General features: G+C 35.4%; 1 protein-coding gene across 1 annotated transcript in view; it reads right to left on the reverse strand.

Moving 5' to 3' along the window:
- Positions 1–24,280, reverse strand: part of LOC143184553 (neurotrimin) — a 185,201-nt gene that overhangs the window by 31,021 nt on the left and 129,900 nt on the right. The window contains exons 2-3 of the mRNA XM_076386872.1: positions 23,882–23,976; positions 3,575–3,782 (exon numbers count right to left, since the gene is read on the reverse strand). Of these exons, the coding sequence (XP_076242987.1) occupies positions 3,575–3,782; positions 23,882–23,976 (303 nt within the window). The remainder of the gene's footprint in view (positions 1–3,574; positions 3,783–23,881; positions 23,977–24,280) is intronic.

Raw genomic sequence — 24,280 nt, forward strand, 5'->3', positions numbered from 1 at the left:
AATTTTCGACTGTATCAATTACCCGATTGGCAGTAATTGATATTATAGAGTAGCTCTGTGTGCACTTCATTCACCCAAATTACAACGATCTGAATTTCTTTCGTAGAAGGAGCTGGAACTGCAATTTCTCCTAGCTTAATTTGCATAGGACATTCCGAACAAACCGCTTTCCGCTTCATTAACAAACGTTGATTCACCGTAATCGTTGAAGAGAAAATCACTCGGATTTCTCTAATTTCGTAACATTTGTGTTTCCGCTATTTGAAACGTTTGGCATACAAACACCCTAAACTAAGTTTATTTCATTTACTTACGAATTCTTTGTTTTCTACCTTCCATGATTTCATATTGTGCATTAATATTTTCATACGAAATTATTGAATTGTTGTAAAATATAGGTAGTACTCCAGGAATCATTCTAATACTTTTTGAAAAATAAATTTTCTCTTATTAATTGAAACAAAAGAGATTGGTAAACTAGTCAAGTTATTTAGTTCCTAATGTTGCATCAAATGATGAAGAAATGAAGAACAGTTTTAAAAGCTTGCAAATCGTCGACTACACATTGCACAAACTTCATAGTTCTGCATGATCCGATGGTAGGCCTCAAACGTTGCATATTTACATTCAGGCAGATTTAACTTAATTGCATTTACGCGAATTGAGTCCTCTAACAGCGTCGATAGTTTGATGATTCGATGGAAAATGTTTTCACGTTCCAATTATAGGATCCCATCGAAGTTCTGCTCTCGAGCACACACGCACGGGATACCCTGTGCTAGATGTAATCAACGAATTTACAGACGAATCGAATTTCAGCCTCTAATTCCTCCCAGGTTTCTTTAACGCGTCGAATTCATGCCGTTTCATTCCTTGATGAGATATTACAGTTTTGCTGGCTCGTCGTTTCAAGTAAATTGCTCATGACTACGCTTCAGAAAACAGAAATCTAATGAAAATACACTCTGTTTGGGTACTTCGTGAGTCTTTACCTTCAATACATATTTCGAAACTGTTAATAAAATACTAATGCCAAAAAATGTGGTAAAGTGAAGCGAAAAACCTGTAATTGTTCTTCAAAGAGCCAAGATTTTACAAATGTTTTTCCTACATCTTTTCAAATATATAAGTAATTATTTTTCCTACACATTTTAAAAGTTCAATTCTATGGATCATATTCGAATCGATGAATTGCAGATTAGTAGTAAAAGTCTAAAATTAGCTATTTTCAATTAATCTTCAAAATATATCTGAATCCCAGAGCCAAAGTCTATTAGTCACGCAAAAGATAAGTGGACTTCATACATTTTGGTTTTGGAGTCCAGATATAAAATGGATAGAACTACAGGTTGGAATGAAATATCTGAAAATGTGGTTCTAGGATTTGTAATATTTTCCAACTCACTGATTCATATGAACGATACCACAGACTTCTCTATGTATAATACACTAGATTGCTACATTGCTGTATTACATACATATATTTCTATATAATATTTCCATATAATATTTCTATATTATATAGAGTATTACTTCTATATTATACAGAGTATTACTTCTATATTATATATAAATCTATGTTCTTTTGCTTCTTTTCGGGGCGCATGCGCTTTAGTCTATGTACCAAATTCATAGATAAAAGGCAAGACACCTCACAGACAGAAGTTAGCAGTCTAGAGTATTATATAGAAATCAGTGAATGATACGATAAATAGGATCAGTATGGATAAGAGGTCATTTGAAGTTAACGTGATACAGTGTTTTGTTACAAGGTTTATTTATAAAGTAATTGCTCTTGCGCCCGTCATGGTTGGAGGTAATTTAATCAGTTTAAAAGAGCTACCTCATGAAACGATAGACCGAAAATGAAATAGGCGGGAAACAGTAGCGATATGAGAGTTAAAAGAATTGAAAGAGCGAAAGGTCTGGGAGGGGTGCAGTGGCGAAAGGGCATATACGAAGTTTCATTTCCGAGAAGGACTGTAAAGATTGCTCGCGTGCAACCCTCTATACGGCATTCTCGCAAACTTGCGACCATATTGCCTCATAATAATAAGGTTAATGCCTTGCAAATTAAGTAGACGCGAAAGGTCCTTCGTGTGGCTTTATGTTCGTTTAACTGCTGAAGCCTGAGTCCTGCCGATGATGCACGATTACTGCGATAAGCAATAAGGGGATGCCCATTTTGTTTAACTCGATTCTCAAATTTTAAATTGTTTAATGACTACAAGGAAGTATTTATAAAAATGTACCTATTTAAGTACTTGGCATGTCAAATATAAGTCCTTCACAGGCTAAAGTAATTAGATATAAAGTAATTCGAGGGTTTCAAAGTTCAATGTTAAACTACTTAATTGCTCCTTAACTTTTTATATTTAAAATAAATATCAATACTGCATTTCTTAGCAGTAACAAACAAAAAACTTAAGTTAAATTTTGATTTCGATTGACATCTACATATATGGCTACAAAGGGAAAGAAAGGGTTAGAAAATGTCACCTTTTTATCAATGAAACATTAACACAGTTAATACTTTAACAAAGTATTTAACAGTAGATACTTTAACAAAGAAACAAAAAGCCTTACGTAAACGTGGTCCTTTCTTAAAAATATTAAAGAAAGAAAAAAGGTAATGGGATCATTTTCCCTGTAGGAACCGGACTATAGAGGTTAACGTTTTTTATTCCAATATTTATCTTCCATACGTATGGAAGCAACTACCGCAAAACAGGTTTCTGTTCCCCTTATCTATTTTATAATAACGTTTCCTGTCTTTCTTATCTCTTCCATTCGTTTCTGTGCACGAGTATAGATTATATTCGCTGTAAAAGTACTGAGAAGGATAAGATTTTCTACACTACAAGCATTCTATTCATAAAACGTAAATAACAACGTATTATTGAGATTAGATGTACAAGACGTTTCTTGTAAGAAATTACTTCAGAAACTTAGCTTTCTAATAATCAACTCTAAGTAAATGGACAGGTGGTCACGGTTTACTAATAATGCATATGTTATGTGCTCGTTGTCCATCGTTGAAAAACAGGTCATGACAGATATTATTCGAAAGCAAATGATTAAGTACAATTGATTGAAATTGGGAGAGCAATGAATCACTTGGGAGATGGGATAGAAACAGGGCTCAAACAGAATCAGATACTCGCTGCTTGTCAGGGTTGATTAAGATATGGCGAATTACATCCGTGGATACGTATGCAACATTGACGTAATCGTTATAACAATGCTAGCGAGATATGCGATACTCCCTCTTTTCGATTCCAGGATCGATTAAACATTATCCCGAAGGGTGAACGAACGGTTATTAATTTATCCGCTTTAATCTTCTTCAGTCGGCACATATGCTAACCCGCTTAAGTATTAATTATAATACGTTGAAACTGGTCCACTCACTGACTTTTCCTCTCCATCGCGCCAAGATTCCATTTTGAATTTATTAGCGATCGCGAAGAGGTGAACGTGCAGTTTATGCGATACGTTGCTTACACATTTATGAAACTGAGTAACGTCTACTAAAATGTCACTTAATCCAAACCGACTGTCGCGTCGTACTCACCAACAACTTCAAGATAACCAGTCTGACTTTTCATAGGATCCGTATTAATTTGACACATGTACCATCCTCTGTCAGACTCCCTCACCTCTCGGATGTGGAGGAACCATGTGTGATGATCGCTGTGGGAGACAGCTATTCGATGGTTTTTCGTAATTACGTGGCTGGCTATTGTCAGTATCGTTTGCGTATCTATGCGTAGCCACGCCACCTGGAACAAATCGATGACGGTTTACAATTTACTGAGTAAAATGAGGCAAGAGTGTCGTCACACTCGAGAAAATTAATTTACAGCGGTGAACCTGCAGATTAGTCACACCATCACCGATTTCGATGTTCTTGAAATACATTTTCAAGGTCATCATTCGGGACAATTTTTCCTGTACATTATAATAGGCGATCAGCCTCAGTTTCAAAATAATTGCATGAAACTATTGCTACTATTACATTAAATTTTGCTTATACTATGCTTTCTTGAGAGAGTATGCTGTTCTTACAAACATAGCACGGGCCCAGCAACCAATATCATGAGAGGTAGGCTATTTAGCTGTAATTGTCGAGTTCGAGCATTGTTTTCGAAGCCTTTACTCAGAGGAATAAGTTGACCAAGTGAACAAGTCCACAAAAAATCGCCCAAGCGACCCAGCACCTTTTAAGGACCTAATAGGTTTAAGTTAACCTAATGGACAAGGATCACCTAAATATAATTATTTTACATTACAAAGTGGAGGAATTAGAATGTAAGATAGTTAGGTTTGGGTTACCTGTGCCCGTTGGTCCAACTTAGATTTTTTGGTTCTTATAAGGAGAAATTCTTATGAAACTTATTTCACATATGCTGTCACGAACGTGTACGTGTAAACAAAATTTAATGTAGTAGTAGCAACAGTTTCCTGCGAATATCTCAAAAACTAAGGCCGATTGCTGCTTATACAGAATGAGTCACGCGACTGTATAACCTGAATTTTCTTGTAAATTATTTCTTGTATGAAAAAATGTTTCAAGCAAATGTTGTTTGATATCAAGAGTATGTTCCTCTTTAATACGTTCTCCTCAATACCAAAGAATTCTCGTTTAAAACATTTTTTCATATAATAAATAGTTTACAAGAAAATTCAGATGATACAGTTGCATGAGTCACCCTGTATACAGAGTAGTCCACTTAAGTAAAACCACCTAAATGTTTCTCTTTCTAATTGTGATGACAAAAAATATTTTACTTGTAATTTTAGTGACCAATTGACCAATGTACTGTAAGGAATGTTTCTTTTTTAACACAATTGGAATAGATACGTAGGTGGCCTTATTTAAGTAGATCACTCTGTATATAGGAAAAATTTGTTCAAAACATTGATTTCTACACAAATTTAAAATTCATCGAAATCGGTGACGTTGTGACTAATCTGCAAACTCACCTTTTAAGAAAATATAGAATTACAAACACATCAAACGTGGTTACAGAGAACGGTGAAAGAAAATTGATTATTTAATACACATATATTTAACCTAGCCTCATGTTTATAACGACAAATTTGAGAGACAGGTTTTAATATTCATCAGACCTGTTGAAATTCCGACAAAAAATGTTAATTTTGTCGGCGTCGGTATATTTTCTCCGCTTTTGTCACTTGACGTTTCCATTAATTCCGTGGAACTTGTATTGCATCTCTAACTGCAGAAATGATACGGCGTAGTACGTTTTATGTGGGAAGAGCATGTCAAAATCGATTAGAGAATCCCGTAATTTCTCCTGAAGGATGACATCGGCTTTCATTAAATCGGCGGAGCTCCGACTCGCGTGCCGCGGGGCAAAAGTCAGCGGCACGTCACTCTAGAAATTGCAGGCTAAAAGATATCCAGGGATAAATGTTTACCCACCGGAATGGCAATTCCATTATCCTTCGCCTTTGAAGGTAAATGCACGCGCCGCGAACGAAAATATTGCTGGCGCCAATACCAAAGCGTTTGTGCACATGAGCGTAGAAAGTACGTGATCGCATGCTGGTATCCGCAATACAAAGGAGAACCTGAAAATACAAATACGCATGTGGACGATCCAGCGTCGCTAAACGAAACAGCCCTGATGCGGTCTTCGTGCGAATGGTTTTCAGATTTCTAAGTTTTTTACAAACACGATCACATCCTCGTAGTGGCTTGATTTGCTATAGGCTAACAGACGCGCTTTTGTGCTCGTGCGTGGGCTCTTCCTTTCTCTATTCCTTCTCCTTTGGCTTTTCCGAACGGTGCCAAAGTGCAACAGCCAAGGGTGTTTACGTTTCCTTTCTTTACCTTCTCCCTTTCCATGCGGTTAGGCTGAATTGCAAGGTAACTGCAGTTTTCTTCAGCGAGAGTAAGAATTCTAACATCAAACTCCACATTGAGGCGAACAGAAACAAAATATAGTTTCAGAATGTATTCGCTTAGAGAAATAAGGTCTATCTTTTATGGGAGACGATATTCTACTGATTTATGGAGGTAATTGAATATGTACAGAACTTGATTTATAAGTACTGATAAGAAATTGGTTTTTTTGTTTGTGGTTTATAAGTCGCCAGGAAAGCTTCGTAATGTTTTTAAAATTTTAATGTAAAAATAATGAAAAGAAAATGATTAGCACAAAGGGAAATGCAGTCCACACTAGAAAAGATGATCATGGATTTCACAACCTAGTGTTTAATAGCTGCATCAACATAGTTCTAATCCGCGTGTTATCTATTTAAAAAAATTGGCAACATGATTACAATAATTTCCAACAACGGACAAGTAATTTATTATGAGAATTTAACAGTGTTTATTTTTGGTGTAGGGGGAGATATATGGCACAATAATTTGTTGCCTATAATATTTCTTCATAATGAGTTAAAAAATTGGTAAAATAAATATTTCTACAGGTTTGACTCCTTTTCAGATATGATAATACATACCCCCGTATCTCTCTCTCTTTCTTTGGATCAAATTTGTCAAAAATTTAATAACGTCAGTACCCCAGTCACAGTAGCCAAGGTGCTAAATTTGATAAAATTCCTATAACCCAGTCCAGAGATTTAAAGCAAGATAGATATCAACGTATATACATATGTACAGACAAAATTTAATCATCGGGTATTTTTGGACTCAGGGGACCTGAAAACATCACGATTTTCAAAAAAGCCAGAATGACAAAAATTTGACCGATATCAATACTTTCCCTCTATTACATTATATTAGCACGTTTATTAATGTCATTTCCTCCAAGAAGACTAAGAACAGCGGTTTTCAGATTCAAAATATCGACAAAGGGCAACGGGTTATTAGAAACTAAAAAGCTTATGCATAAAAAATTCTCTCGTCAGGTTTCATTAGCAAATAATAATGAACTGGAGACCTACAAAGACTACTCCATAATCATACACATTTACAGTATATTAAGAAGTTTGCAAAAGACATTTATAAATAACTTGACTCCAAGTAGCCACAGATGATCTTAAGTCTCAAACACCTACCCAGAACAAAAAGAGAACTTCTTCGTAACACAGGGCATCGTGCTCGAGAGGACTGTATGGATTTTGATGCAGTCGAGGTTTGAGGTACACCGTACGAAAGTTTCTGTCCAACAATAAGATAAGTTCCCTGTCTACGTGTGCAGAGGGAAGTTTCTGTTCCGCGGGCATGGTCGTCAAGAGGTTAACAGTCGGGGAGGCAGTTCGCTAGAGAAATTGTGGGCGGAAGGAAGATTGTCCCGAAAAGGGACAGAGGGCCGACATTAAAAATAATAGGTGACGCATAGTTGCGGACGCGCGGATGGTGTGGCCCTTGGTGTCTACGTAAATTACAGAAATTCGCCGGAGAAGCAGTAAATACTTGGTTATCATACTTAGCGGAAGCACGGAGGGGCATTACACCTACATTCGCGTGCATCGTGGCCAGGGATGCCCACAACCATGGATACGGCTTCACCGTTTCCATTCATCGGATTGGATATCAAATGCAATAGTTCATGGTGTGCTTCCGACTAGATGGTCGACCAGTCCTCGACCTCTACCTCCTAATCCAACCACCCACCGGTTTCACACTGGTCCCTGGCAGATTTACAGACGCCCCGTTTGATATCTACATTCGAGAGTCCAGGGAGCTGGTTCCACCTGTCCCAGATCTCTGTAAACTTTCCGTCAACTTACGATTCCATGAGACACTATCCAAGATAAATAAACTGAGCTAGCTCGACGACTAATCGGAGATCTTTCAGTCGAGGTTCCAGTCCTGCCACGACGCTGGATATTATCGCGTAACTTTCTTCACCGTCGCGTATCTAAGTAATGCAATGTCTCCAGGTATACTCACGTCACGCTTCTAATTGTATAACTTTCACGCTAAGTTTATTGCCAGCTACTGCAAATAGAGCTCTGTACTGTGTTCGGTTGTGCGCGAACAATGGGGCCAGACGATATGTTACAGATTATGACAAGTGGAGACGATAGGGGTACTTGCCCATATTTTTGTATCTCTACTTATTTGTGTGTTTCGAAACTGTTTTTAAAAAGAGAATTCTTATTACAAATATAATACCTACTTTTTTTTAATCTTACACGTTAATAAGTAAATTCAAATATAAGATAATTCCTCAGTTTATGCATGAAAGTTCATTTCTTATAACTGATTTTAATCCGGAGGTACGTAATTAGGAACACTGGGTTATGGGCAAGTACCCTAGTTACTTCAATTTTTTTCAAATACAATTTGAAATATTATTAAAAGAAATATTTCAATGATGGTTATTTTAGAATTTGTGCGAGTCTAAAATAATATTCTAAGTATTGTTATTTTAAAAGTATTCCGATCTGTATTGAAGAAACTCAATATTTTTCTCTGAAAACAAATGTTAAAAATTCTTTTTGCTGACTAGTATAGTCGATTCGCAAAAGATTCGATAGAATCCCCTATTAATAACAAAAATGAAGAAAGGTGTCGACAGTGTTACCTATTTACAAAGTCACTATGTCAATTTACGTAGTTGGGCGGACCATACTTTAATATGGAATGCAGAAACACGTGCATAACTTGAGGCATGCAACGTTATTTATGCGTGTTTGTATGATAGACGAGCGACATGTTTCTAAACTTCCGTGGCGTGTACAAGTTTAAGAGAAATTTGGTACTTCAGAGGCAGACATAACTTGAATATTGCGGAAAATTTGCTCTATGTATTTAGCACGTACATACAAGGTATTAAATAATTTGTTTTACGAAGTGATCCTTCGTTTCAGGAGAAAATGAAAATTGTTGACAAGATTCTGTTTCTATGAAATGAACTTTTTCTTCAGCAAAATCGCAAATGATAGCGGATAATAGTAACAGCCTTTTGAAGAAATTGTTTTAACAGAAAGAATTTCCCATTTTTCATACACAACCGAATGCGACTTTTTATTGCACCGCAGAGTCGCGAGTGTTCTTCCATTGTAGAATTTGCTAAATGAAAGGGAGCACTTCAGACAACTGCAACATTCCATCCAGCAAACGTAAATATGAGTTTTGGTAAAATTTCTTACACGAATCGTAAATTTCTACCTACTCATATTTAGCAACTGAAGCTGATCTTGATATTTGATTGTACTCGTTTCAAGTCGAAAATGAATTCAATGATGAATGAATGATGATGAAATGAATTCTACAGTAAAATTACAATTATTTAATGTGATCTGTAAAATGCTTTTGTAGTAGTCTTCCATATCTGAACTTCTTTATCTCAAGGTTCTGTTATCCGAACAGAATGTCTCTTAAGAGGCTATCAACTTGTTCTTTCTTATTACAAAATATATAGTATATGCTATATATACTTTCCTTGTCTTCTAATATTTTAAGAATGCAAAAAGATGCTGATAAAAATCGAAACAAGAATGAAAGTACAATTCATTGTCTATAAAATGGTACGTTTATTTTTCAATATAATACCCATTTAGAAATATATATATATATATGTATATTCTTTCTAACAACAAGTTTTTCTATTCTGTCACTGAATCAGTTGATTATTGATCTAGGATTTCACTTGTTCCTTCACTTAATTGTCCGTGCTTTAAGGACCCTCTTAAGATTTGTTTGCTACTTTGTTCCAGAGTTATTAAATATTGAGAATGAGTTTAAAATACGTGTGAAATATGTCTCACTTAGATTTTATAAAATAAAACCAGAATGAAACATCAAGGAAATCAGTAGAATAAGTCTCAAACCAGACACAGTGAAGACAGTAGAATAAATCCCAAGCCAGACACAGCGAAACTAGTAGAATAAGTCCCAAGTCAGACACACTTCAAGCAAATTTTAAGGATTTTATAAAGAATTAACAACACTAACAAGCAGCCTTAAACACAATTTTGTTATTTTTTATTTTCGTCCTATTTAAAAATGTATAATCACTCTTTAAAATTTCTGACACCTGTTGTCTAACACCCTGTATACTTTTCTGCGTTAAATGCAATAATACTGACAAAGAAATCGTTCATATACATTTTAAGCGAGTTAACACAGCAAATGAAAGTGTTGATGAGGCCGTATCTTTTTATATTAAAGCATTTGAGGTATTTGAAAAAGAATACTTACATTGAAAAACTAATACACATAATTTAGCAGCCAAGAGATATGGGATCTTTAAATCCCTTGCAATAGCGAAAATTGTCCATTTTGTTGATTTAAACCAATGAAGTTTATATCGATAAAGTGATGCATCATTATTCGAAGACTACTTCATTCTGCCTTTTTATTAGTTTAGATACGAAAAGCTACTCTATAATACTCTACTGTATAATAATGTTGCAATCGAGAAATGCAATATTAAAACAAATGAAAAATGGAACTAAAAATGACTTTATTCTTGGAGAATTATTATACACGAGCTGAAGATTCCTAACTCTAAAATTGTATTAAATTAATATTTATTGAAGTAGGATTCTCAGATGATTTATTCCCAAACGACTCTTACAGATCATAAAAGAAGAAAGGTTTCAAAACAATGTACAAAAATGATTCTGCATAATTTAATAGCAGTGTTAATGGCAGGAACGGATTCCGAATCGAACCTTTCGCTAGACTGGTAGACGTTTTACTCCATTCCGTCTGCATTGAAATAAAGTTAGTAAAAGCACTAACCACTAGCAAGCCGTCCAAACTGTCTCGCCTTCAACTTTCCAGGGTCGATTCGCATCCAGGAGAACCACTCTTAAGTTGTTCGATAACTGTACTGAGCTACTTTGAAACTTACTTCTGCTATAACTTCATTAACGACAGGTAAATGCCTTGCATCGATGGATTACATTTTCAGTCAGCAAGAAAAATTCAATTTCTCCATTACTCTGTGGAAATAAAAATTTCTCCCCTTAATTTTTCTCAATCATAAGCTCATTTATATCGACAGTTTCAATTTTACTTTACTTAACTCGATTAATTCAACGTCCATAATTCCGTTACGCTGAAATTAACAATGAAGAAAGAAGACCAGATAAGGATCAAAATAGAGTTGCGATGGGATAAAAGTTAAGTCGGAAAAAATGCATAGAGCAGAATTAAATTTATTTCAAACGCATTTCGATCTCACACGAAACGTTACGCAATACGTAACGAATAACTAAAGTGAAATTCTACAATACGAAATATGTTTAACAATATCCTCTCGCAATGACAAACGCTATTAGGATGAATCCCAATTTCACCGTCCCATCTGTGTCCAAGAACAGCTAACAGGACAATTGACCATTCAGTCACTTCGCATCTCCCTAAGCTGGACCTGACCTAACTTCCTCTCTAGGACGTCGTTTCATTTGGCCATATTACCATTACACCGACCGAGCATCGGCCACCGCGGTATCAAATGCAAATTTGCTAAAATTGCATGGATTTACTGAATGCGTAAGCTTCGAAGTACAGCAAAGTTTGAAATAATAACCAAGCGATATCTAATAGAATGTTTATTCACAGGTACACCAGACGAACCCTGAGAGTTCACGCAAGTTTGACAATTTTCTAACAAACAGTTTTGGCGAATATAAAACTCTTTCACTGCTGTTGGAATAGATAAGATAGAACACTGATCAGATAAAAATATGAATAACTTCGTGGTGGTTCGTAAAATGTTTGTCAGGCAATTAATATGAGAAGCACTGGAGCTGGAGTACCATGTAGTAATGATGAAATATTAAGTTCATTACAACCGTCAAAGTAATCTACGGGTGGCGGAGCATTAATTACGATCCCAAAGGAGCTACCCGAAATGTCAGTACGAAATGTCATACAACAGTGGCCCGAGTAATCCTCTTCGCCACTCTCTCTTCACCTCTTCAACAAACCCTGAGTCAAAGCATTCTCTACATCTTCCCGTTTCAGTTATGCACAAAAGGGTGAAGATCAAACAGAAGCGATGTACTGATCCGTAATCTGAACACGCTCTGGTATTCCACACATCGATAATGAAATCATATATATGTTAGTGTGATAGAATATGCGTTACCGAATAATTATTTAATGAATTGAATATCTTTCATTAGTCATTTCTTTTAAGGACAAATGCAATTCCTATTTTTATTCGTGTCTATAAATAGGACGAATATAATTTAAGGAAAATTAATGCAACTCAAAAAAAAAAAAAAAACATTACCAATGAAAATTGAAATAAACATACGAGTATGAATAATTGTATATTGTGGATAGTATCATATAGGTCTAAACAAAAATACTATTTAAGAAAAAGTAAAATAACTCAAGAAATTACAAACTTACCAATCTAAATTTAAATAAATGCACAAGCGTGTATGTTTATTGTCGACACTATTACATAGAATAATAAGATTACAATATTGTCACAAAGGTTATAAATTACAATATTGTCAAAATAGCAAGATTACAACACAGTCAAAAATAACTAAGTCTAGATTAATGGAGGCTTAGGCTTGACTAAGTCTAGATTAATTTCTGCAAATACCTAAGAAAAATATTGTTTTCAATTTATGATTGGTTTTCTTCAAAAGTCACATCTATTGGGAAGCTTTGGAGTTTACTTTGGCCCAAGAGAATAGTTATCCTTTACAAAATCCTCTCTAAAAGCAGGGAATTATTTCAATGTAGTGTTACTTTCACATGCTATAGGGAGTATATAAAAAAATTGCAACTGATCATTTCTTCTGTAACAAGAAATATAAGCTACAAAAGAACGTGTATCATTGTTGCATTGTATAGAATTTGCTTCGTTCGTCCAATCATTTTGCAAAATGTTTTGCAATTTCCAGTGGAAGTAGTTAAATTCTAACATAACAGTCAGTGTAATAAAAGGTTCTCAACTGGTTTCTTTTACAGTTACACACAACGGAACAAAATTAAATAGACTTTATACCGACATCATAAAATTTGCATGAGGAGAGGAACTACTTTGCTGTAAAAACATTTAAATAAACGGTTCGGGAAGTGATTTATTTACTTATCAACGATTTGCACAGACAGCCGTAGTGGAGGCTTGAATGTTGACCTCCCAAATAAATCCTTTGAAAGCTATTCGAACGTTCAACTGCGGCGTTGCTTTTACAAACCCTTGAAATTCAACTAATATAAGGCTATTACCTTAGAATCAAAAGCAAGGTAGGTTTTTACGTGTTCACGTCGATCATCTATCAGCAGTGAGATCAATGATTACAATCTTTCACGTTCGCAGTAAATCTAGATAAGTAAGCAGGGTAGTAATTCATTGCATCGTACGAGCCAATACTAGGCACGCAGTTTATATAGCCTAAGGTTGCACGTCCAGGAGCTGAGCTTAACTGCTCTGTGTACAACGAAAGTCGTAAAAAAAGTGATTCCAGTAAATGAGACAATAAAGCGCTATCTTCATGCATTTACTGCTTTTGCAATCTTGCGTTTTCTTTATAAATACCTTCACGCAGAGTTTCATGATCTATTAATTCCCGAAATTCCTCGGGACCTCCAAAATTTGAAGATAATGGAAGTATTCAGTTAACTTATTTATAATGTCTTGAATAATCAAATATTCTACTATGCTTAATTATTTCGCGAAAATTTTTTCTACGATATCTATAGATATAAATTTATGTGATGTTACTTAAAAAGTAGCTAAACTACCTTGCCTTGAAGCTCGAGCAACCGTTCGATAAGTATCGTAAAGCGAATTAGAGCTGCAGCAATATCGGAAACAGCATCGGACACTTAAACTCCGACTCCTTCAACCTTTTACAGACTTTACGTACTCCGTTTCCTATTTTCTTTATCACTTCAACGAACGTCGCATCATTTCGCTTACGCGCCATTCCAGAGAGGATAAAGATCAGCTAATTTCACCGCTAAAGTCCAGTTCGAATGTACATTTGCTGGATGGTCACCAAATGCAATGCTGCATTCTAATCGTAATTACCAGAAACAGAGTTATCCTTTTGCCTTAACGATCGCCCTATAACTTCGCTGACCGTCTGGAAAACGCTAAACGGACCTAGCAAAGCGATAACACGAAGCGACACGATAACACCCAATGCATTCGAATAATACTAAGAAAACAACGGGACTCGATAAAAGACTGCTATATGATTGTTGTAAGTGGTACGATTCATCGGTGATACGAACCTCTGCATCTGTGCAGATAACATGAGCTCGCTGATATTGTGGAACACGATATATCGTCTATATTCTAAAAATTAGAGTCTAGGTGTGTACTGTAGAACCTCGAAGTTTGATCAATTTGAAACTCGAATGAAAAATTTGAGGAAAATTCTGCTTTGAAATTCGAATAAAAACTCGAAAGCTGAGCACGAGTCTTTTTAGTATATAGGGTGTCCCAGATTTTTTGGCCTTTTAACATAGGTTAAAAAATGTTTTATTAAAAAATTAGAAGAAAAATACGAAATAATAACACATTGATTGGAAATATTTACCTACGTTAGTTCCATTTCAATGTGTCGCCCGTTTTTAAAAATACAGGAATAACATCTATGAAAAATTGAACATACTACGTTGCGAATTTCTTCTTTATTTCCTTTCATTTGTTGACAAACTTTCGTTTATGAAACTACAAATAACGTGAATATCAATATACTCTTCATTCGAAAATTTTCGTGGTATATTATTACTACGAGATCGTACAATTTAGTAAACAATATTAGTGCATATTAAGACGATTTGAATTAGTAAACATAGTTTGGATAAGTAAACATAGATAAGAGAAAGGTATAATTACCAGGAGAAATACCACTAACATTTTTACTATGAACGAAAATCAGTTTGTTATTATTTCATACTTTTCTTATAATTTTTTAATAAAGCATTTTCGAACCTATATTTATACGACATTTTTCTTTATTTTCGCTCGTAGAATATATTAATACCGTTTGACCGAAAAAACCTGGAACACCTTGTATAATTTCATGTAATATTAATGAACTACAACTCTCCACTAGTGAATTTCAGACTAAATATATTAATAGATTAACTGTTATTTAATATTTTTTAGGCGTGTCTGATCATGAATAAAAATATGTTGAAAAATAAAATTACTGAACTTCTTTTATTATTAAGTATTTAACAATATGATCTTTTAAAATATGCACTTAAAATGTTTCATATTGTATCAGTTTTAGGGGTCTGGAAAGGATTAATTGAATGTACATTATTTCAAATGGGAACATTTTCTCGAAAGTTGCACCGTATCCTGGAACGAATTGTGTTTGAACTTCGAGGTTCCACTCTATGTGTTCTGACATTTTTTTCGGTACGTATTACCTTTTTTTTAGAACTGTGTTTTCTTCCATTGTAAGCTCTTTAATAATTGCAGACATATAACTGAATGAAATGTAAAGTATCTATATAGTAGCGATTAAAAAGTTTCAGCTATAATCCTTAATTAATTGGAGACCAGTTGTCGCTCATTGGGATTAAAAATCACCGTAAAGTGGTAATTGATATTAAACTCGGTAATTATAGAAAATTAATTTTATATGCGTAATCCTGTTACATAATTTTAGTTAATTACTAAGAAAATTGCAATAGAACATTTTAGAACGTGTTCCTTCATAGTATAAGTCAATTTACTCGATTTCCATCTCTTCAAATTACTGAAAATGGTTTTTCCAAAGGATAGATTTTCCAATAATAAAGAGGTTACTGCACTTTGTGAGATTCAGTTTGCCCGACAGATAAAAACTTTCTGTAGATCCGATACCTCAAAGTTGCCCAAATGCTGGGGACACTGTGTTAATACAAAAGGTGCCTGTGACGTAGGATAAAAATCGTTTTCGAACAAATTTGTCAAGACTAAACTTTTATGACAGGTTCCCGATTTCTATTCGATGCGTTCACAAAAACATACAAAACCGTCACAGCAGCATTTTTCGAGGCATGCATCTGCGAGTTTTAAAAATACTTTAATCCTCATCGACCGAAACATGCTCGTATATACTTAGAGGAAATATTAAAATCGAAATTTCTCGAATTCCCAGCGACTACGAAACAAATTTTAATTACACAAGCAGACCATACAGTTGATGCTTAATCGAAGGGGTTCGAGAATTCTTCCTCTGGAACTGAATACACATTATTTCCGCAGCGTAATCACTAAATCCCATATTCGTTACTTTAAATATTCACTTTTTCCTTCGCCGCCGTTTGAGCGTACCATAATTGCGGTATTAATTTCTCATTTATCGCATAGTACATCAAAGTGTTCGACAAATTCAAAATATTTTCTTTTTCTCCCGCTTTACCTCGCTGCACTTCAATCGCCTAAAAATTAACAAGTTGGATTACGCGCTTGCGAGACTTCACCCGCCTCGAGTGAGTTTGCTCGTACCAAAGACGCTTCTTTCTATGAAACTTTTAAGTTTGTTAGTTGGCGGTTAACAAGCATCGCGGTTACAGTCCATCGATTCGGGTAGCTTTTGCGTTAAACTCTTCCTTGATCTTAATTTTAACGTAGGTACACATCAGCTTTTTCCATTATTCTGGTCCAGCGAGAATGTCCCAATATATCAACACAAATTAATTGTTTAGAAGAAGCTTTGGTATAAAATTGAAATTCATTGGTAAATTGTGAAACTGTTTTGAATAGCCAAGTTAGCAGTCTCTAGATTGAAACCGCCAGTCAAGTATAGCTATACAGATAGGCTGGAATACCGAAATGATTGAATTGAATGAGGGCGTTACGAATTAACAGATGCATCGGTTCTTATAGAGAGCTATGGTTAATCCTGGCTCGAAAAGCGTCCAGTCAAATGGCTCCCGAACTCAGCAAAACGGAGACGGTGTTTGCAAATGAGAAACTGATTCGATGCAATCTGATGCGCAAGAGTAACCGTATAAATTCAATCTTAACCCTTTTAGTGTCAAGCTACCGATATATCAATAGTTGAATGAAGTGCTAAAATTGCCATGGAGTGATTAATCGGTAGCTACTTCACAACTATTCAAACTTTGAAATTTCTTTACTGTTAAACTATTAGAAAGTACACTTTTGGTTGGTGTAGATATTCTGAATGAATTTGTCGAACTGTGGAAAAAATTTCGTGTTAGTATAGAATTTTTTCTTGATGCATGAAAAATAGATACATATTGACTCAGCAATTTTCTTGACTATACCTATGGTTAAAGGGTTGACACTAAAATGGCTCATTAATGAAAGCTTCAGATTTCATAAGACGATATTTTGAAGGAAAATAACTTGAATCTATTTCATATCTATTGTTAAGGAATGGTAAATTTTACACGTTAACTTGTTGTCGTGAACTCTTTGGGCAAAGTTAGCCAGTGAGTCGGAGCACTTCGAAAGAAGTTAGAACCTGATTAGCAAACGATAACCGATAGCAAGTTCCGCGGAGTGTTCGCCACATAGCTGAATTAAGCGAGATCGTAGTTAACGCCCTACATTCAGCGAACACCTCGATCTGATGGCCTTCTCTCTCCCCCTAAACTTTGTAATTAAAATTCGAGGCACGGCGGTAGCTCTCCAACGAACCGTAAACACGGAGCAAAGCTACGATCAGCCTGTTGACCACTATAACGTGGAGTATCAGCAAAGTGTACTTCGTTTCTAGCCATCAGTACTTATTTCCGTTATAATATACATATACATACAGCACAGTATATAGGTCATACGAAGGGGAATTGCTATACTGCGACGTCTGGAAACACAGATTCCTATTCACTTTAAACGTTCTATTTCAGCTCTGCAAAACCAATCCGACCTCAATGCAGCGGAAGAGGTTTCCGTCAAACCAAAAATTTGTTTTAGTCCTCGCTTTAATCTAAACCTTAATTGAACGTTTTCAAGCGGAACGAACACTGTTGGAATTTGAAGTACGATATTTCGTGAGTTATGTACGGCACACTTAATTTACAGTAGCACTACTCCTATTTGTGAAGCTAGGGTACGTGTCCCCACTCTATTTCTAACATAAATGCTCAATTATCTGACTCTAGACCTATATGTATAAAATTTGTATGGATTTTTTAATCCTTTCTCTTTGTTAAACAGATTTATACAAGGTGAAAGTATTAAAATTCTATTAAATTATAATTAAAATTAATAGCGACTCCATTGTCCCTATTTCTGTGCTCCTGCAATGGGTATTGAACATATTTCTGTGCCTTCAATTTATGTGCCTGTACGAAATCGTGTGCACTCAGTTATTGTGCCTGATCGAAATTGTGTGCACCCAGTTTATGTACTTCCTCAGAAGTATGCCCTTCAATTAATGTTTTTTTTTATATGTATATTGATATAGCCTTTAAATTGGAAATATTACATTTCAGATTACATTATGAGAAATTTTAATGAGATTTTACTTGTTTAAATTTGAAGTGTAATATTTCAAATGTAATATTCGTTTGTTTGAAATGTAATATTTCAAATCTAAATAAGTAAAATCTCATCGAAATTTCTCATAATGTAATTAATATTTTAATTAATAAATAAAATTTTAGACTTGTAAGTTTTTGAACGTTTCTTACGATTGCACGGCCATGTGTTTTGCATGGAAATGAAACAAGCAAAATCAAGGTTAGATTTACCAATTAGAGGGGGCATGCAAATGCGGATAAGCTTTGGAATCTGATCGTATTTCTAGAAACTAGTTCAATACATGAAAATGCTTTAAAAATATTCATTATTATAATTTTGTTAGCAATACCAAACTCTTCTATTACGCACTACAAGATACTTTGTTTGCTTCAATTCATATTAATAATCAATTTATACGCTTTTAAGCAGTGATCCTTTCCTAATGTTTTGGCTAAGAGAACTCATTGTCAGTAAAACTCTTGCAATCGGAATATTCATTCTAAAAAAAAATATTAATTGCACTTTTACAGTCTATAAATACACAATGTGTCTTCATATAATACACATTCACAATTTAACTTTAATGTAAAAAATATCTTATTGATTAATTTGTAGCTAATTCTTTTCTACAATTGACTTAAATGCAAAGACATACAAATTGGGACAGGCACACAAACAGCTATTTTGTTATTATTATAAACCGCTATTTTGTTTAAACTGCGATCTAAAATGTAGTTTCCATAATCCGTTTTTCACTTTCTACTCTTCACGCAAATGAATTTTTTATTCCATCAAATCAAACATCTCATCTAGAAATACATTAAAAAGCCTCCACCTGAACGTGTTAATTCGCACTGGAATCGCAGACTAAATTTTTCCAGGAAATCAAGCCGAGAAATTAGCTAACGATTCTCCCGGGGCTTCTAGTCTAGAGGCGCCTAGTGCCGTTTGCCCCGCTAGGGTTTCCAAGCTCATTTATCTTTACTCAACTGCGCAGCGTTAAAGATGCGCAGCCGAGGGAAAGATACGAGCTGCCAATAGCCGTAATAAAGTTACCTTCCTCGATATTTGATGCAAACCATTAACATCTTTACTGCGTATTACACGTAAACCGACGAAACGGGATTGGAGAGGCGTCGTTATCTCTGGATCGTGATGCTGCCAGTCTTCCGACATAGTTGCACCCGTTATCCGTCATCTTAATGCATAACCGGAAGACTGAGCGACGCACCGGCGGCTTATAAACGGCGCGATTATTCCAACCTGGCCCCATCCACCCTCGTCCAATGCTTCCTCCCCTCCACGACTACGGCGACCTATCCTTTTCGTCCTGAAGAGTGCAACGTCGGTTGCGACTTCGCCTGCTGGCCTTTGTAAATACATCCATTTGAATTTCATACCACGCGACCAGCTGAATACTTTTCAATATCTTTCCTCAGCCTGATCCTTCGGCATCGTTAGACGCGCCTTCAACTTACACCAATGTTACCAATGAACCGGAAATAAGGTGAGCCTTCAAATCTGGTGTCTTTCTGCTTTAATTTGGAGAATTGAACTGTTTTTTAGTGAAATAGTTTTGGATCTAGCGTAGGACAGTACCTGATCTAATTATTAGGATCACTTTGAATTATTGTTTAGTTAAAGTTTGAATAAGAGTGGAATTGAAGATACATTTAGAATGTAATTATTTTTGTTGGAAAATGTATCACTATGTTTTTAATGTGTAATATTTTCAATTGATTGTAATAATTTGATCATCCATTGCAAATCATGCGTTCGTTTGTCAGAGACTCTTAAGTGAAAATCAGTGGTACAACAAAATCAGACATACTCAGTAGAGATTTTTGATGTGTTTAAATAAATTATTAAATGTGGGTTAATTTTGGAGATTTTCAACATCAGTTTTTCTATTTAAAAAGACTTGAGGGATTTGAAAATTCAATTTAAAAATGTGTTTTACAACTCAACATTTGGAACATTTACAGATTTAAATATTTGAAAATTTATAATTTGCAGATTTAATGAATTGAAGATTTCTAGGTATTTAAAATGTTCGAAAATCTGTAGATCTAGAAGTTTGAAAACTTGGAAGCTTGGAAACCCAAAATTAATATTCAGCATTACTTCTATCTTTTCTTCAATGCATTTAGTATACTAGTACTAATCTTATCTAGTAGGTACTCAAAATTTTGTAATTGAAAAATAAAGTTTGATAAGAGTTATTATGTATAACTCTATAAATTATACATGTACAACTTTCACAATAGTGTTTCGACATCATTCTCCAATGAGTTTGTAACGTGTCACCTAAAATTGTTAAATTGTTAATTTATTTGAATGTTCAATGCACGTAAATTTATTAAGCCCTCATATTATTCATATTACATGAATGTAAATGATCCCAAGAAATCTGACATTTATTCTACAAACTCGAAAATTTGAAGACGGAGATTTTCTGCAATATGCAAAACTAGCTGAAACAGCTGGCAATCATATTAGTCAGCTTCAAAGTCTCCGGTGTAAGAGATAAGTCGGCCATAACGAGCAGGTAATTTTGCAGCCGAATTTCGTATGAATATTTGAGAAAATTTTCACCTCACAGAGAAATTCGCTAATTATCTTATCGTATGAACAGCATGCATATGTTACCGAGCTATGGTTCACCTTTAAATGTATCATCATTCGTATGACGTTACTTCTATAAACTAGATATATATGTTAAGTAGAAACAAAAATTAATTTCATATTTGTCATCATAAGATTTCAATTTACAAGAATTCCCCCATGTTAAATAAAAACAGTAATAACAGAGGCAGTTTTGCATTGTTCCTGCAAGTATTACAGTGCAATTGTTGAAACGACAGAATCAAAGGTATGAACATACGGTTAACAGCTACCCCTTTAGAGAAGACATGAACCAGTGAATGGAATTTTAACGTTCCCCAGGAAAAGGTTTTCTTTAAATTAAATGAATTTCTTTTTCAACATTCCCATTGTCTGGTCGAATGTTTCTCAGTAAGTCCGAGCTTTTGTAACTTTTCCTTGCCCCCAACCCCTTTGGAGTAAAGGCAATTAACGTTTTACGCTAAAACGCACGGTCATTTTTAAGAAGTAGCCAGCCGTGGCTCGCGGAGCGTAATTGTTTCCAACGGTTACCCGATATCTTTGTTAAACGATAAGAAATATGGAAAGTCCTTTGATAGATTTCCACGGCGCCTTTGACGTTTGATCTCATTTTAATTAAAGTCCATTACTTAAAACCAGCTGCTGATACTTTAAACGCGGCCGAGGCTTCGCCCTCGAGCAGATAGGTATTACTAAAAGTGCTCAGGAGCAAAAAGGAATCTAGAGCATAGACATCCGGAAAGGTTGTTTAACCCGTTGACCTCATTAAACGACTCACGAAAAAGTTAAGTGAATATTTCTCTGTTTCCACCCCCTCGTGCCGGCCATCTCGAGCCTCGAGTGCGCCACTCGTCCACGACCGAAGCAGCCGGTTAATTAATTAGCGAAATTACGTGGATGGATAAAAACGTACGCTGGCCCGACGGTAAGGCTGGTCAATCTTGTTCAGAGATCCGTACACGAAACTTCGTTTCACCCAGCCAAGCCGAGGACATTTCAGCGAACATCTTACCAGGGTGAATATTTCTCGTCAGAGGCTCCGCTAATTTCGAAGTGGGCGAGATAGGAAGGGCAAGAATGCCGTCTGGATGGAATCCGATAAGACTCGAGTGTTTGCCTGCTCGAAAGCGGGCCGCGTCGATCTCTCGAACTCGAATCGGCGGATCCCGCCAATCCGGATTTACGGAGATCTATAAATTACAGATCTTCGAATATCTTCGCTATTGATGCCCGCGGCCCGCCATTTCGCGCAAACGGAAGGAGGAGCGTACGTCTTAACAGGATTGCGGTTTTCGATGATTTCCACGCGTACTTCAAATTACGATCGCTCTTTGCCCTGTCTCGAAAGTTACTATCCACTTAATCTCTACTCCTTGTCGTTGATCCTATCGATTCGGTGTTATAGGCTAATTATGATATGAGAGTACTCTTCTGTAGGTTTGACGAGACGATAAATGTCAGTTTTTCCCACAAATAATGGCGTATTGAAAATGAAATGCAGAAGCAAGTTTGCCATTTATGTAGGATGTTAGACACGTTTAGTTTTAAGCTTATTGTTAGGTATGGTAATTTACGACTGAGTCGCGTTGCGAGTTGAAGGGCTGCAAGCCTGGCGAAGCGAACGTTGCAAGGCATTTTTCCTCGACCAGATGGGGCAATATCGTTAGGTTTGGGAAACCCTCTCAAGAGGTCAAAAAGAACGCAAAGCTTAGGGCAGTTGATCGAAAACCTCGAAAGGAGGAACAACCACGTTGTCTTGAGCGATATGCCATTTTTGTCGCGTTGTTTGTGCAGTATCATTAGGTTATAAGTACATTTGCAGGTGTTTTATATTTCAAATATACTTAATTAATTCTAATTTTGATCGCACTGGCACTTGTTTTCTATCATACTATCTAAATAAATCCCATATTTATGGCAAGCGATACGTTGAATCGTTAGATGGCATATTGTTATAGACGATAATGGTATTTATATTATTGATTATACAATAAAGACGTGTTTTGTAAATTTGCTTCTGTATGTTATTTTATGTCACTACTAAGGCTTTGTCATAATTGAATGTCGTACGACGACAATATCGTTGAGACAAATCCGACCAATGTCCGTGAACAATGAATCGTCTGAATAGTAGTGGTATTTAAAGTGTGATGCATATAAATGTTATTTGTTTGTATATTGACGGTGCTTGTCGCTCGGCCGCGTTTGTTGCATGTCGTACATCCAGTTAGAATTATGAGGAAGCCTTATATCAGATAAACGTATCTTTTTATGGTATACACATCTCTGGCTCTAAAACAAAATGACCTATATTTTTTCTTCTGAAATATTGGTGTTTAGTGTTTTCAACATCACTATGTACTGTTTTATGAACTTATGTCTTCTTAAGATCCAATTTTTAAGTTTAGAATCTCTACTCATGCCCCTTTTTCTGTCTAAAAATACAAATTTTATATTGTAGATCTCAATTGAGGCTTTAACTCGAATTTTTTGAGAATGTATCAGAAGCTGTTTTCGCTTATAGCCACAAATATAGTACAGTACCACTGACAAGTAGACGAACAATTTCACAAGTTTATAAAAGTGTGTAATAACTGATGTTTATTCTTTATATTTGCCTTATATTACTATTATATTTTAAAGCTAGCTATGTAATAATTGTATTTTTAACAAATTAATGTTTTATCTCGGACAAAACGCCTTTCGTCACTGTGGAGTTGCGAAATCGCTTGAATATTTACGAGTGGTAGTGTATACAAATAAATTCCTTTTTTTGGAAATGTTTTCTTCATCGGGAATCGAAGGCTTCAGAGGATAAAGGTGAATACTTACCTAACCAAATGGTTAGAAATATTAAGTAATTGCTAAGGATGTATGAATATGTGACTCACTTTATATCCAGCTAAATCCTGAACCACGCAAGCTAATATCGCTTCTCTTCCAACTGATGCGGTTACGTTAGTAATGGGCTCCTTGAAATTCGGATCTAAAAACAAGAAAAATCGAATGGTTAATATAAAAATCGCTTCACCTCTGATTAATAGCAATTAATATTACTGTCGCTACAAAGTGAAATGCGCCCACCGCGTGAATTAGTAATGTCTGTCTGACCAGGCATAGGGGTTTTCTACTTGCTTCGTTATCTACTTCGAGCCCGCATCTTACTCACGATTTTTTCACTGAAATAGCTTATTCATTCATCACTAACTTGACTAAGTAAGAAAAACTGAACTCCATGAAAAATTAGAATGACCTTAATACAAATAAAAAGTACACTAAACTTATAGTTA

The sequence above is a fragment of the Calliopsis andreniformis genome, chromosome 10, assembly GCF_051401765.1.
Source record: "Calliopsis andreniformis isolate RMS-2024a chromosome 10, iyCalAndr_principal, whole genome shotgun sequence".
NCBI lineage: Eukaryota > Metazoa > Arthropoda > Insecta > Hymenoptera > Andrenidae > Calliopsis > Calliopsis andreniformis.